General features: G+C 43.9%; 1 protein-coding gene across 1 annotated transcript in view; it reads left to right on the plus strand.

The window, feature by feature from the left end:
* The window catches only part of tasorb (transcription activation suppressor b), a 35,763-nt gene extending 21,051 nt beyond the window's left edge, over window positions 1-14,712 (plus strand). The window contains exons 16-24 of the mRNA XM_080443626.1: window positions 1,203-1,335; window positions 2,326-2,492; window positions 3,924-4,874; window positions 6,751-6,873; window positions 8,462-8,621; window positions 9,119-9,227; window positions 9,825-10,003; window positions 11,225-11,359; window positions 12,882-14,712. Coding sequence (XP_080299752.1) covers window positions 1,203-1,335; window positions 2,326-2,492; window positions 3,924-4,874; window positions 6,751-6,873; window positions 8,462-8,621; window positions 9,119-9,227; window positions 9,825-10,003; window positions 11,225-11,359; window positions 12,882-14,167 — 3,243 coding nt within the window. The 3' untranslated portion in view covers window positions 14,168-14,712. The remainder of the gene's footprint in view (window positions 1-1,202; window positions 1,336-2,325; window positions 2,493-3,923; window positions 4,875-6,750; window positions 6,874-8,461; window positions 8,622-9,118; window positions 9,228-9,824; window positions 10,004-11,224; window positions 11,360-12,881) is intronic.
* The last annotated feature ends 1,146 nt before the right edge of the window (window positions 14,713-15,858 follow it).

Raw genomic sequence — 15,858 nt, forward strand, 5'->3', positions numbered from 1 at the left:
CAGGGGATCGATCATACTGGAGATAAATATTCTGTGGTTCTTGAAAAATTAGTCAGAATGCTTAAAAATGCTGGCAGAAGCTACCTGTCAGCATTAGAAAGCCCCTGGTAGTGAATGTGTTAATAGACATATCCTCGATCCAACGGATCAAACACTTAAAGTTGTTTGATAATGGAGCTGTCTCTTGTGCGTCGGCAGCTTTCTTGTCAATCACAGTTTGAGCTGAAACTATGGCTCCAGGGAGAAGCAACTAGACATTTGATTTATCCATTTTGCTAGCGCTACTTGGTTTTGATGCAGATTTGACCTTGGATGTATTAATTTTGACATGTGTTCGTGACCCCTTCACAAAACTAGTTACGGTGGCACACATCCATAGGGGGGTCCCCAGCGAAACGAGTTAATGTAGCATCCAAATCAGTTTAACCCACTTGAACCCATATTTATACACCATCTGTTTTGAAAATAGCCAAGCCGCAAGCTTGAAGACTGGCTATTTTGAAAACAAATTGGAATTATGTGTCCCTGGCCGTGTTGATTTTGACAGCAAATTTTTATTTAGTTTTAGTCATAGTCTCTTGAATCAAATTCCATTTAGTTTTAGTCATATTTAGTAATCTGAAATGTTTTAGTTTCTGTCTAGTTTTAGTTAATCTACTAAAAAAAACTAAATCTACAGTTGATTTAGTCGACTAAAATATATTTTGGCCGTGCCTTGATGGCGTCGTAATGGCTGATTTTACACTTGGTTGCATGCTGAAAATAGCCGATCTACAAAAAAAACGCCTGCGACGCGTTGTGAGCTTGTAGATCTGCTATTTTCAGAGCGCAACAGCCGAGCGCATCCAAACATAAAATGACTTGTCTTTTAGTTCTACTGGATCTCTTCCCCACTAGTCCCTCACTAACATTTTAGTGTAGTTTTTATTTGTTGATGAAATTGTCAATATATTTAGTCTTAGTTTTAGTCATCGTAGCTTAGTTTTTATTTAATTTTCGTCAGTGAAAAAAGGTGGTCGACGAACATTTTTCGTCATAGTTTTAGTCGACGAAATCAACACTGGTCCCTGGCACACACCATTTCCAGATGGGGGTCCAAATACCTATAAATTTTTAGGGGGCGGGTTTCCTTGACAAGAAAATGTTTTTGAGAAGCACTGCTGTAAAGTAATGAGTAACTGTGATACATTGTGTTCACACAGGAGGACATGGACTGTAGCCCTGCCAGTCCGTTTAGCCCAGGATCCCCAGTAGAAAAGCCCCATACCTCAGACAACCCAGCCTGGGCGATAGCCCTGGCTGGGTTGTCCAGGCTGGCTACTACCACCCACGAAGGTACTACACACTTAACTTGCACACTCCATTTACCTACTAGTCTATTTTGTTTAGATCTTTAACCCATTAAGACCGGGAACGCATCTGTGACATTTTAAGATTTCTTTGGCTAATACACAAAAATTGCAGTGCGCTATGAGCTTGTAGATCTGCATTTCTTTTTGAAAAATCTTGGAAAAGTTGTTCAAATCTTTTAATATATATAAATGTTTGAAAGCGACATTTTTTAACTCCGATCTGTGCTTCTGGGGGTCCCTGGAACAACATATTTTGAGATGGGATGGGGTGGGGGGGGGCAGGCCATGGCCAAATACATATAATTTTGGGGGTCCTTGACATGGAAAAGTTGGAGCACCACTGATATAGCAACGTACTGTAAAGCTCCTTACACACCGGGGGCGACTTTTTCATGCGAATAATACGTTTTTTTAAAAACCTTATAAAGTCAATGCAAGCTTCCATGGAGCGAAAAAGCGTCTTTTAATTATTCGGAACGAGTCAGAATTTTGCGTATATATTCGCATAATCGCCGGTGTATAATGACCTTTAGGATTTAGAAAACATTTTTAGATATGTATTTGGCCCATTCGGACCCCCATCTCAAAATGTTTTGTTACAGGGACCCCCATGAAGCAAAGATTTGAGTTACAAATGTTGGCTTAAAAAACATAGATTCATGGAAATGCAAACATTTTCAAGATTTTTGAATAACCAAAGAGATCTCAAAATGGTACGTTCCCGGATTGAATGGGTTGACCCTTTAAGACCGGGAATGGATCTGTGTCATTTTACATTTCTTTGGGCTATTTTTGGAAAATCGTGAAAATTTTAGCAAATCTTTGAATATTTATATATACATATATATTTTTTTAAAGCAAACATTTGTAACTCAAACTCGGAACTCGGAAAAACAGATATTCAAAGATTTGAAGGTTGATCAGGTATAAAATAACAAAGGATACTTGACAGACACCCTCCCTCTCCCTCCAGAACCAGTGCAGATGGTGCCTGAGCCTGTAGCGGGCGTGGACGGCCACGCCGCCGAGCCCAAGCCGGCTCCCGTGACGGAGGTGAAGAAGGTGGCTCCTCCTCCCGTGGCCGATGTGAAGAAGGTCACTCCCGTGGCGGAGGTGAAGACGATCGCTCCCGTGCTGGAGGTACTTGGGCTTGTTTTTCCTCTTGACCTCATAATGTTCTGAATGTAATTTAGGGGGCGCTGATGGCCCAGTGGTTAAGGCGCATACCACATACAGGCTCTACTGCTCATACTCAATTGTATCCCATGTTATGTCCCATGTTATTTTAACAACAGGTTTGTTGCAAAATCTTTTCTTAATTTTTTTTTATCCCATTTCAATGATATCATTTATTTCCATTCATAGTAGTATTTCGATAGTAGGCTATTGTGCGGGAAATCTGATTGGGGACTTAGTCAAATAAGATAGATAAAATGAAGCAGAGACACGTTCCCAGTTTGAGAAGAATCAGTGATATATTTTGATATCAAAAGGAGCTTAAAAATCACACCCAGTGTGAAGTGGGCGCTGTCTTGCTAGCAAATCACAATACTGAATGGAGTCAACCAATCATGTACAAAAAATAAATACATTTATTGAAACACTCTTTATGAAAGTCATATTCCGATGGAAGCTCACTTAAAAGAATAATGTGTTTTTTTTAATACCCTTTCCACCCACAATGTGTGATTCACTTAAAAAAACCCATAAATGTGTTTTTTTTAAGTGCATAGTCCTATTTATAGGGCTATGCACATGTGTCATGTTTCACTAGCCAATCACAGTCCTGAATAGACTGTGATTGGCCAATCACGGTGCAGGGTTAGGGGGGTACACTGGTGGCCAATCACAGCGCAGGATTGGGGGTGCAAATATCCAAACCTCACATATAGGGGCGGTTTCACCGCCCAAAAAAATTCAGCAGGACAAGAAATGTATGCAACCTACCAGCGTTGAACTCAGTCATACTATGGATGCTGGTGACTTATATACATATGCCACCACATGGCAATATATTGTAATCCCTCCTCCAACCCAACCGTTTGATAAACATAGATAAACACATGAAAACAAAAGGATTATAAATCCTTTTGTTTCACCCAGGGGCAGAAACACCTATCTTTCAACTCTTCCTGCCCCACCCATACAGGGAACTGCATATAGACAAAAGACTAAATTTAATTGCAAATGCCACGAGGGTGCCAGCCAGTCTAAAGCAGGGTGGGGGCCCAAGCAGCAAAACAATCTTGTATCACATTAGTTCATTTTAAATGTTAATATGATCAAATATCTTTGACACTATTACTAATATGTTTTTAATATATTATTTTATATTTCACTCCCACTTGTTTCTATTTCTCTGCGTACCACCAGAGGAGGGCCTCATTACACAGGTTGAGAAACCACTGGTTTTAGACTGATGCTAGGTTCTTGGTTTACCTGGGATTCTAGTTTCTTGAGACGCCACACTGTCTCTCTGCATTCTATGTACGTGACTGCCTTGCTTTATTTTATTGTAAGTCGCTTTGCATAATAAGAGCGTCTGCTAAATGCCTACATTTGTAACTGTAGGTAAAGAAGGTCGCTCCCGTAGCGGAGATGAAGAAGGCGGCTCCCGAGGCGACGGCGGAGGCAGAGGTGAAGAAGGCAGCTCCCGCCACCGTGGCGGCGGAGGTGAAGAAGGCAGCTCCCGCGTCCGCGGCGGAGGCGAAGAAGCCCGCGTCGCCACCGCCCAGGATAATAAGCATGGTGGAGGAGCCCCCCCAGCGGCCCTCCATCAGCCTGGACACCATCCTCAACCAGGAGGTGTACAGCCTCACCTCTGACATCCGGAGCCTCATGCAGAACCAGCACATCTACTACACTTCCCAGCTGCCCCAGCGGCTCCCCCCGCAGCGCCACTCCTGGATCCCCAACCGCTCCTTCTCGGGCTTCGTCGTCCCGTACGTCACCTCGGTGCCCGTACACGGGCACGTCAACGCGCTGTGCGAGAAGATGGGCAAACTGATCCCGCCTCCTCCCACTCCTCCCCCTCCTCCTCCTCCTCTTGCTGCCGCCGCCGCCGCTCCTGAGGCCACGCCCCCACCTTCCCACACACCGGGCTCTGACCTCACGCCGCCAAACCCACCCGTCGCCGCAACGCCCAAGACCAAAGCAGAACCCTCTCATCAGTCCAAAAGCGCTTCGTCTTCATCGTCTCACGCCCGTAAAACGGGCACCGTCAGAGACCGGGCCTCCTCTTCGGGGAAGGCGAAAGGAGGAGAGGCCGGCCAGACGGAGGGCGTGTCGGAGATCTACTCGCCGTCCCGCGTCACCCCCAACTCCCCGGAGCAGAGCGCCGGCCTCGCCCCCGTCCCCCCCGGCTCCACCCTGCTCGCCAACAGCCTGATCGGTCAGCTGAAGCCCGAGGTGTTCAGCAGTCTGGTGGAGATCTTCAAGGACGTCACCATGAACACGGTCAAGTTCTACATCCACACGGAGGAGGAGAGCAACGGCAGCAGCTCCATCTGCAAAGAGATCCAGGTACGGGGGGAGGCGCCATTGTTATGCAGGTCTCGAAACATTGGAAAGGTGGAAGTTCACTTCCGTGTGACATTTAGAAATGACACAGGACTCTAAGGGTTGTGCAGGGTGGCTAGTAGCCACCACCTCAGAGTCGAGGGGTTTGAATCCAGTGCATTCGTACTAACGCCTGTACGAACACAATTGCAGTGTTGATTTCGTCGACTAAAACTATGACGAAAAATGTTCCTACCATTTTTCACTGACGAAAACTAAATAAAAACGAAATAGAACCTAAGCTACGATGAAACTATGACTAAATATATTGACAATTTCGTCAACAAATAAAAACTAGACTAAATGTTAGTGAGGGACTAGTGGAGAAGAGATCCAGTAGATTAGAACTAACTAAGTCATTTTATGTTTGGTTGCGCTCTGGTGTTGCACTCTGAAAATAGCAGATCTACAATCTCACAACGCGTCGCAGCTTGTAGATTGGCTATTTTCAGCATGTAACCAAGTGTAAAATCAGCCATACGACACCATCAAGGCCTGCCCAAAAACATTTTAGTCGACTAAATCAACTGTAGATTTAGTAGACTATAATCTTATGATATTTATTCGACTAAAACTAGACTAACAGTAAAACATTTCAGGTGACTAAAACTAAAAGGAATTTGATTCAAAAGACTGACTAAAACTGAATTAAAATTTGCTGTCAAAATCAACACAAAAATCAACTCAATTGGCCGTGTTTGGAGTAGGGAAGCTGGGTGGGGAGGGTGAATCAGACTGTAGAGTGTATTTTATGTTGTGTGAGTGTTTGAGAATCCTTCAGGTCAACAGTTCTTTTGTTAGAGGATCAGCATGACTCTTGAGTTTAATGAAATGTGTTGGAAATATGTTATTTAATCCTGATCCACTCTTAAATGACTGGGTATCTTTTTAAAAGTCTGTTGTCATTTTGCCTCGTCGTAATATTTTGTTTAATGTGGAGTGAATGTAAAAGGGTATGAAATGTAGAAGTTGGAATATACAGTATAATATATATATAGTACTAAAAGCCCTTATTGGACAAGCTGGAGCACTATAATGTTCTTTATTGTCGGTGATCATCATGGCACATTGTTTTTTTCTTTTACTCTGCAGTTCCTCTGTACTAGAGAGTGTAAGAGTGGACGGTCGCAAATCTCATGCGCCGCCACTGTTTTATTGCAATCGGGACAGTCCTGCACAGTTGTCACAGATAATAAATCGTCCTACCCCGTACTGCAGTAAAAATAAAAAAAAGTTAACAAGGGCAGCGTGATCGACCGCCCTCCGCTTTTTACAGTATATCTTCCCACTGCTGAACCCTTCCAATGTGTATACACTACTACAGTATGTTTAGAAAAGAGAGAGAGAGAAACGTTTATTTCTAACCACTAAACCGCTTTGAACATGGCTGCCTTGTTTTGGGCACGTCGTTATGGATTTAACATTTAAAACAGTTTTGAGACTTTTGCGGAAATGGTATATCTACAAGCTTGTGCAACACGTTGTGAGCCTGCGTATACACCCGAGATTTTAACCCAGGTCTCCCACGCGAGGAAACGCAAACATCGACCGCTTGTCCAAGAGGGAATCCCCCCCTTTTGGCCAAGGGGAGGTAGTAGTAGGCTTTTGGCTTTCAGGCTGAGATACTCTGCTACGCTTGCAGAAAGAAAATAACATCCATATTTAATTTTTACTATCAATAATATATCCCACATAAGGCGTAGGAGGTAACTCCTGCCAAGTGTGGTGGCTGCGATGCTTATCACGTAAAGACATATTTAATAAATACTTGATATTTCCAAACCGTAAGTGAATAGGACTTTAAATGGCTAAGCTTGTCCCTCTTTCATCCCCCATGCAGGAGTACCTGCAGAGTCTGGGCAACAGGGAGTGCGTGCCTCAGGCCTTCCTGGAGAACAGCGGCAGTTTGGATAAGCTCCTCATCATCATCCAGAACGAGGACATCGCAGCGCACGTCCACAAGGTACAGCCCTAATCAGCATCAGCAGCTGATTCACTAGCCTCCTCCTCTTCCTCCTCACTACTGGTCATTGTCACACCTGCAGTCTAGAGCTCAGATGACTCACATGATAGACCAGCTGGGCTGTCAACAACACTGTGCACCCAGAGATGACACACACACATAATGCAATCTTAACCCATTAAGTCCCTGTGTAATTTTTTAGATTCGAGCTAAAAAGCATTGTTTTACGCTTTGGCTATTCAAAAATAGCAGATCTACAAGCTCATAGCGCTACGAGCTTGTAGATCTGCTATTTGTGAAAATGTTTGAAAATGTGTGCAAATCTTTGAATATATGTATTCTTTTAAAGCAAACATTTTTAACTCCAATCTTTGCTTCTGGGGGTCCCTGGAACAAAATATTTTGAGACGGGGGGGGGGGGGGGGGGGGTTGGGGTCCGCGGCTAAATACATATCATTTTGGGGGTCCTTGACAATTTTGAAAAAGTTTGAGAACCACTGATATAGCAACATACGTTTTTTTTTTTTTAAACTGTTGGGATTTAGAAGACATATTGTAGAATCGGAACTTCTGGCCTTAACCCATTAACTGCCAGAGGTATTTTCATATTTTTTTAGCCAGTGCAAGAGATTTTTCATTGAAAAAAAATAAGTACTCAGGAGCCGAGATACAGAATTTTTAAGTTAACACATTGGGTGCCAGCATTTTTTCATAACAACTTACGTTGGGTGCCAGCATTCTCCCCATTGACTGCGCTTTGCTGTTTAAAGCTCTAGACTCCACGAGGAGCAAATCCATGTAAAAAAAAACATCCATTCATGTTGCGCGATGCCCCTGGCTACAGCCTGGAACGCTAACATTTCACTCGCGAGTTACAATGCGGGGGGATCGCGCATCGCGCATGACCGGTTTTCCCCACCGGAAACAGATTCGGAGATATAGGTGTTTTAAAGAAGGAAATAGACAGGAAGTGGATGGGAGCCATGTTTTTGTTTTTCCGGTGATCTATCTGGCCTATCCTTCTCAAGATCACAATGGGTACTCCCAGAGCTGCTCTAGCCCCGCCCGTGTGGAGAAAAACGAAAAAACAAAAAGACATATTTCACGGTCTGGACCGTGTTCGGCACCGGACCGCTACTCTGCGCAAACACGGTTCAGACCGTGTTTGGCACCCGATGTGTTAACAAGGAAGTGGATAGGAGTCTAGATCTTTGAAAAATCATATCTCCTTAGTCTTTGGGTCAAATTGGATTCTTTTTTTTATTTTATTTTTTTAGTTCGCGTAGATCTACGCGATTGGCACGTGGTGGCTTTAAATAGGTTCGCGTAGATCTATGTGATTGGCAGTGAATCAGTTAATGGGTCAATGGGATTTTCATGTTTAAACGTGATTTGTTATGGTGTCAACCAGCTGTTGAATAAAAAGAAAATCGTTAGGTTCAGAGGTTATTTATGTAATACATTACCTGTGTGTGGCAGTTTGTTTGTGGCCTCTGGAATCAGATTTTTTTTTGTGTCTTGCACTTATTTGTCAAATAAATACATGTTTATAATAATAATAATCAAATGCTTTGTGTTTTCCTGTCAGATCCCAGCCCTGGTGTCTCTAAAGAAGTTGTCCTCTGTGAGTTTTGCGGGAGTGGACTCCCTGGACGACGTGAAGAACCACACCTACAACGAGCTGTTTGTGTCGGGCGGCTTCATCGTGTCCGATGAGTTCGTCCTCAACCCGGACCTCATCTCACAGGGTGAGCCCCCTCCTCGTCTGTCCCATGCACCACAACTCACTGAATACCCGATTAGAGAGGCCATTATTTGACTTTTTATGGATATGATTTCTGCAATTATGCAGCCGATGTGTCCCGATTGTTTTTTTTTACCACTTTCAGCCTGTCGTTCCTATTTTGGGCATAAGTTTTCAATTTTTTAAAAGAAATATCAGATCTATAATCTTGCTTGTAGATCAGCTGTTTGTGAACATTTTGAATAGGGTTTAAGTGTTAAAATAAAAAAATCTAATTAAATGTTCTCAAATATAAACTTTAATCAAAACTACGTTTTTCAAATTGATTAGAAAATGGTCAAAATCTGTCAAAATCTGTGGTCTAGGACTCTCAAAAATCGGGATCGGCATCAGAATCAAATCGGTTGAAGTGTATATACCTAATAGTTGCAGCCCTAGTATGTGTCCCACCAAAAATGGAATAGCTAACAGAGCATGCGTTTTGTTGTTTGTTGTTTTCAGAACGGTTACAGGGTTTGCTGAGGTTCTTGGAGGACCAGTGCACCCCGGAGCACCCCTGGCAGTGGAAGGTGCACTGCAAGTCCCAGAAGAAGCTCAAAGAGCTCGCCAGGTCAGTGCTCGACCCGTCGCTTGCCGTGCTTCCAGAAAGAGTACGCAGTAAAAATCCTGAGTGTCAATTTAACTCGGGGAGTGTGCTCAAATGTAATCAAATCCATTCGGTACTCTGAGTTACAAATGATTAGCTCTGTGTTACAAATGATTTAAAGGTTCCGTTTGGAGTTTACAAATGGATAAATGAACCCTGATGATTTTACTGTGTGGTGGTTGAGGCCCAGAATAGCTCAGATTGTGGTGGTAAAGAGGAATTGGAGCAGTGATTCAAACATTTTCATGTCAATCCACAGCCACATTTATCCACAGCCACATAAATATAATATGTGACTGTGGATAGACCCTAATCTGAAAATATTTAGCCAGGAACTTGTTCTCGAGAGAACGACCTGTTGTGAGCTTGTAGATCTGCTACTTTCAAACAGCCAGTTTATATAGGGTTAAAGTGGTTCAACTGATTTTGATGCTGTATTCACTATTTCTGCTGGGAACCCCCTGGAAGACCCCTCAAGGACACCTGGGGGTCCCTGGATCCCACTTGGAGAACTACTGAATTAAGAGTACGTGTTTGCAATTCCCTCATGTCACGCCGCAGGTTGAATTCCAACGCCATGGGTCTGCTGAATCTCCTCACGGTCTACCAGAAGAAGCACTTGGTGGAGTTCCTGCCTTATCACGAGTGTGACACCCAGTCCCGCCAGGCCCCCGACCTCGACTGCCTGATCAAGCTTCAAGCACAGCACACCCAGCAGCGGCACCTCATCTTCCTCACAGGTATCTTCATCATCAGTGTCGTAACTAACTAAGTAACTAAGCACATTTACTCAAGTACTGTACTTAAATACTGTTTTGAAGTCCTTTTACTCAACTCCATTTTCAATGCTTTTTAGTTCTACATCCTAGAGGAAAATAGTCTACTTTTCACTGCACTACAATTATTTGAAAACTTAAGTTACTAGTTCATTTGCAGATTTATATTATTAATACTAAACATACCAATGCCAATCTAGCGTTATTTTATAAGCACTTCTCGATTATTTGATTAATATGAAAAAGTAATCGTTAAAATGATCGATAGTTGTAGGCCTAATTGTCACAAGTCTCTATTTGAGCGAAGTGTTCAGAGACCAGCTTGCGATTCGGTTGTATGTCTGGACACTTGTCTTGCACATGTTTCGATCAGTGTAAATAATGCATTTAGAAATTCTTTGACACTGTATTGATTGATGATTGAATACTTTATTTGTCAAAAATGTAAACGGCATGAGGTACAGTCAGACATTTGGGCTAAAAGGATAAAACAAAAAAGTCCTGGGGACTCGTTTCCATTGTGGTCCTATGTATTCAATTCATCAGCATACAAAATAAAACAACAATACATGCCATCAACAAATACAAAACAATATCTGTACAAAGGAGAAAAAATAAGAATGTCGTCAGTGAATGTCACCTCCTTTCTATGGTAAATGTAGTTGACCTCCCCTTGTGGTCTCCTGATAGATGGATTTTCAGGCTTGTTTAATCCATGTTTGTTCTATAGATGGGTGGTACCAGATCGCTGTCGTTCCCTCTAGTATTGTGGCTGTGGGTGTCTCTCACTTTGGAAAAGTAGTTATTCAGCTATGAGAGTATTGAGGGCATTGCCCTTTTGCCCCCTCTTAAAAACCAATCCCATTTTTAATTGCTTTACCCTGTCTTCTACCCTGAGCCATCCCAGACTAGCAAAATGCGTTGGAATTAGGTGGGTCATGGGCTTTAGGCCGAGAAGTAGTCGAATCAGTTTGTTTTGGGAGGTCTGAAGCTTAGTTTTTAGTGACATTGAGATGTTGGAGAACCATGCAACCATAGAACCATGCAACCATGCAACCATAGTCAAAGTGGCATTGAATGTGGGCTCCGGCAAGAGTCTTGAATCAAAGGCTTTACTTGTGTGTCGAGTCTTGCCCTTGACTTATGCTCATCTCTCTCTTCCTCCTCGCTTGCTTTTTTTTTCAGAGAGGCCATTTGAGATGTTCCTCCAGTACTCCAGAAATGGAATAGTGATAGCGAGCATTGATGACATCATGACCAGTTTCCACAGCCTGATTGGTTCCATCGATCAGAATGAGCTGCCGACTCCGCCCTCTACAGGTGGGTAATGGTAACAGGAGCTTTTGGATTTGAACACTGAATGCGTTTATTATTGAGGGTTATATTCATTTAACTGAATACTTAAGACTTTCATTGCGTTCAGTTGATTTTACAAGGTTAAGGCTCTAAACTCAAGGCTTACCAAAGACACTGGCAATAAAGACATTTTGGATGCAGATATTTATTTATTTATTTTAATTACAAAGTGACACAAGGAGCAGATGTTTCGGTCCCCAGACCATCATTAACTCATTCAGTGCCAGACTTATTTCTGTCTGTGTTTGCCCAGTGCCAGAGATTTTTCTTTTTTATACCTTTTCAACTGGTCACAGAAAATGTATATCCGTTATGATCGCTTGTCTGACCGTGTGTAAACTGTATCAGTGTGCGACGCTCGGAGAGAAAAAAATCGAACCGCGATGGCCCCTTCTCTTACAGCAGCATGAAAATATACCATCTTTAGCCAAAATGCACTCTTTTCTTACCTTTTCAACTGACCACAGAAAATTTTGATCCATTATATATCGCTCATCTGGCCGTTGGTAAACACACCCGGTATCCGTGTGCTTCGCCCAGAGAACAAACATTATAACCACGACGTTCCCTTCTCTTCCAGCAGTTGAAAATAACATTTCTTGCAAAATCCAATTCAGGGCAAAAAAAGGCAACTCAAGATTGCATATCCATGTAAAACCTAAACAGGAAGTGGAAGGAGGCGGAAATCTTTGGATGACCTTGTTTCCGGATCCTTGTGAGTTGAAAGTGAAAGTGATCACTCGGGTGATAGAGAACAGCACGATCTTTTATAAAACCACTATAAAACAAAAAACACGTCATTGACACGGAGGGCCTTTGGGAAAAACCACGTGAAACACGTCAATGGCACTGGATGAGTTAACACTGAATAAAGGTGATTCACTTGATTTAAACATCCAATGAACGAAGATGGCTAGGCTGCCTTTGTGCAATGAATTCCATCACAAATTCATTTGTATTTATTTGTAGACCACATCTTTAACCCATTAAGACCTGGAACGCATCTGTGTAACTTTTTGATTTGAGCTAAAAAGCATTATTTTACACTTTATTAAAAAATAGCAGATATACAAGCTCATAGCGCTGCACCGAGTGCCGCGCTACGAGCTTGTAGATCTGCTATTTTTGAAAAATCGTGAAAATGTGTGCAAATCTCTTAATATATATTGTTTAAAGCGAACATTTTTAACTATTCTTTGCTTCTGGGGGTCCCTGGAACAAAAGATTTTGAGATGGGGGTCGGTGGCCAAATACATATAATTTTTGGGGGTCCTTGACATGAAAAAGTTTGAGCACCACTCAAGTTTTTTCAGAAAACTGTTGGGATTTACAAGACATTTGTAGAATCGGCTTCAGGTCTTAATGGGTCAACCTTGGTAAGAAAAGTACAGCAATATAAATATGATTATTATTGCAGATCTTTTTTTTTTCTGGCTCTTTGAATGTGTTCAATGCACGTGTGATAAACGTGTCCTCTCTCCCTCAGTAGTGAATGACGAGTGCGTGGAGGCGGAGGACATGTCACTGGACTCTGACGACGGCGGCGAGCCCACGGCCATCGCCGAGCCCGCCGAGCAGAACCCGGGACCCGCCGCGGCGGAGAAGCCCCCGCAGCCCCCACCGCCGGAAACCGAGGAGTTCCGCCCCCCGCTCCCGGACCAGCAGCAGACCACCCCGGGGAGCACCCCGAGCCTGTCCATTGCTCTCAGCACGGCGCTCTCTCAGTTCAGCGCCACCAACCCGCTGGCCTCGGTGGCCTCCGACGTCGGCAGCATGTCGCCGGGAGGCTTCGCCGTCAACCCCCACCAGAGCTTCTTGTGTCCCACGGCTTCGTGGGCGCCCTACACGGCCGCCACCGCTTTCACCGCCTCTCCGGCCTATCCCGCTTCGCCCTGCAGCGTCACCCAGGAACAGGAGTACCGGCCCCCGGCCCCGGCCTGCGCAACCATCCCCCCGGCTCCCACGCTCCTAACTGCGGCCCCCTCTCTCCTGTCGTCGGTACTACCGGCCCCCTCTCTCCTAACGCCGGCCCCCTCGCTTCTAACCGCGGCCCCCAGTCTCCTAACCACCGCAGGACCCCTGGCCAACATGGCCTCTCTCCCCATGGAGGTCAAACCTCCCCCTCCGCCTCACCTCATGAGGCTGGGTCACATGTACGGCTCCGACCCCTCGGGAGTCGGCGCTTTTTCCACGAACAGCGGCGGCGGGACCCCCACCCAGCCGGGAGACAGGACGCACGGTGGACCCGGGGAGGCTGTGTGGGGGGCGGCGAGGACAGGCGCTTGTGACACTTCCACAATGCAGGGAGTGGGGGCCCTTAATCCTGGTGCAGTGGCCCATAGTGGGCTCATCCAGGCCGGGGAGAGGGAGTGGTCCGAAACCGTTGGCAGCAACACCCCTGGTGGCCAGGGAGCCAGGACTCCAGTGGACTGTTCTGACAGCCTTGGAGCCTGTGTGGGTATCCCCACAGCAGCCACCAGGGGGGGGGTCTCGGCGATCAGACCTAATCTACCCACGCATCCGCTCCACGGCGGGCCCTACGGTTGTATAGGTGCTATTCCCGGACAGATGGACCACGGGGCTCTGCGCGGGGCGATGGGTCCCGGTTCGTTAGGGGGCTACCGAGGAGGGAGAGGGGTCCCGCCGGGAGCGCAGTGGCCCAGGCCAGGACTAGGGGAGGGGCCCGGGGGCGGACCCTGCTCCTGGGGCTATCCAATGGGGAGGGGACGGGGACAGGATTACTACACATACTCTCACAATTACACCCCCTGAAAAACAGACAATCATGGTGACCTAAAAAAAATAAAGGGGGAACACGCCATACTCCAGAGACTTATTAGTGCTGGCTGAATGTATATAATTACTTGTCATAAAAACACATTGATTTAAAAAAAACAAAACAAACAAACAAAAGAAAGAAGGATCCTGGTTTTCTACATTAATAAATAAGAACTGATACAGGCAGTGCCGAGTGTCCTACTGTCGTGTATACTGTATTATGTACGCTCTTTCCATGTGAGCCGTTTTAGACCCTGTCCAAACCACTATATTTATATTTGCCAAGAAACGCAATGGCCTTCCAGCTTCTCTCGGATTTGTCATGTAATTTCTGTTTGTCCCGATTTTGGAAAATGGTTTGTGAACAAGGGGCGAAGGCTGATATTTTTTTAAGGAATGACACTTTTGCTGTTGGTTTTCTTTTTTTTTTACATCCTTGGTTCAAAAAGTCTAATCAAAAATAAAACATGTTTCAGACCTTGTGTGTGTGCAATGGTTTTGATGACGGTGTCAAACGAGCCATTAAAATAATAAACCACTCCTGTCTTTTATGTCCTCTCTCACTCATATCCCAGTTATTTTTGCTGTCACCTTTATTTAATGACACCTAAAGGTGAAACTGTGTCAGCCATATAAATCTCAGAGCAAGAGAAAATGACAGTGATGAGTCAGGGAGAAGTGCGATGAAGTTAGAAGAATGAGAGCATGGCGTTACTATTTGTGGCATGGACTTATTAACCCTTTAAGACCTGGAACGCATTTGTGTGTCATTTTAAGATTTCTTTGGCTATTTTTGAAAAATCATGAACATTGTGCAAATATTTGAATTCTTTTTTTTTAAGCGGACATTTTGTAACTCAAATCTTTGCTTCTTGTGGTCCCTGGAACTAAATATTTTGCAAATGTTCGCTTTAAATATATATTTCAAGATTTGCACAAATTGCAGATCTACAAGCTCATAGCGCGGCACTCGGTGCCACGCTATGAGCTTGTAGATCTGCTATTTTTGAATAGCCCAAAGAAATGACAAATGATGCTTTCCTGGTCTTAAATGGTTAAAGGATTAAAGTGAGGCAAGTGATATTGTTTTAATATTTTTTTTGTGAAAGTTAAAGTAGTTCACCCAAAAGAATACTTCATTTTCTATCAATTACACACACCATGAAGCCTGTTTTTGTCGCATTCCCAAGGCAGTAATTTGATGACTGGCAGAAAGATGCTAATGTCTCCGGTAGGAGACTTCACCGGTCATTAAATTATTGGCTCAGGAATGCAATCAACAAAAAAATCTCCGTGAATTTAAGGCTTCATGGCGTGTGTAATTGATAGGAAATGAGTAATTTTTTGGCGTGAACTACTCCTTTTAATGCTCTTTATGATGGTAATTATTGCTACAGAGTGTTTGTTCAGTAACAGGAGTCTCCCTGTCTCTCCCAACTCTATGGTAAACAGAACATCTATTTATCAGAGTACATCTCGTAGTGTTCCAATTTTGTCTGCTCATTTCTTTGTGTCATGACCTCAAATTCCACTTTTTTTTTATCCTGTATGAGTTGTATCCCGAACTTAAAATGCATTTTCTGTTCACTAAAGAGCTGGAGAGATGTGGCGACTGTTGCTGAACAAACACCATAAAGCAGTGATTACCATCAGAATATTAATAGAGCTATTAAACACTTTAAAAA

The sequence above is a fragment of the Gymnoscopelus braueri genome (genome assembly GCF_963280865.1).
Source record: "Gymnoscopelus braueri genome assembly, chromosome: 12".
Lineage (NCBI taxonomy): Eukaryota > Metazoa > Chordata > Actinopteri > Myctophiformes > Myctophidae > Gymnoscopelus > Gymnoscopelus braueri.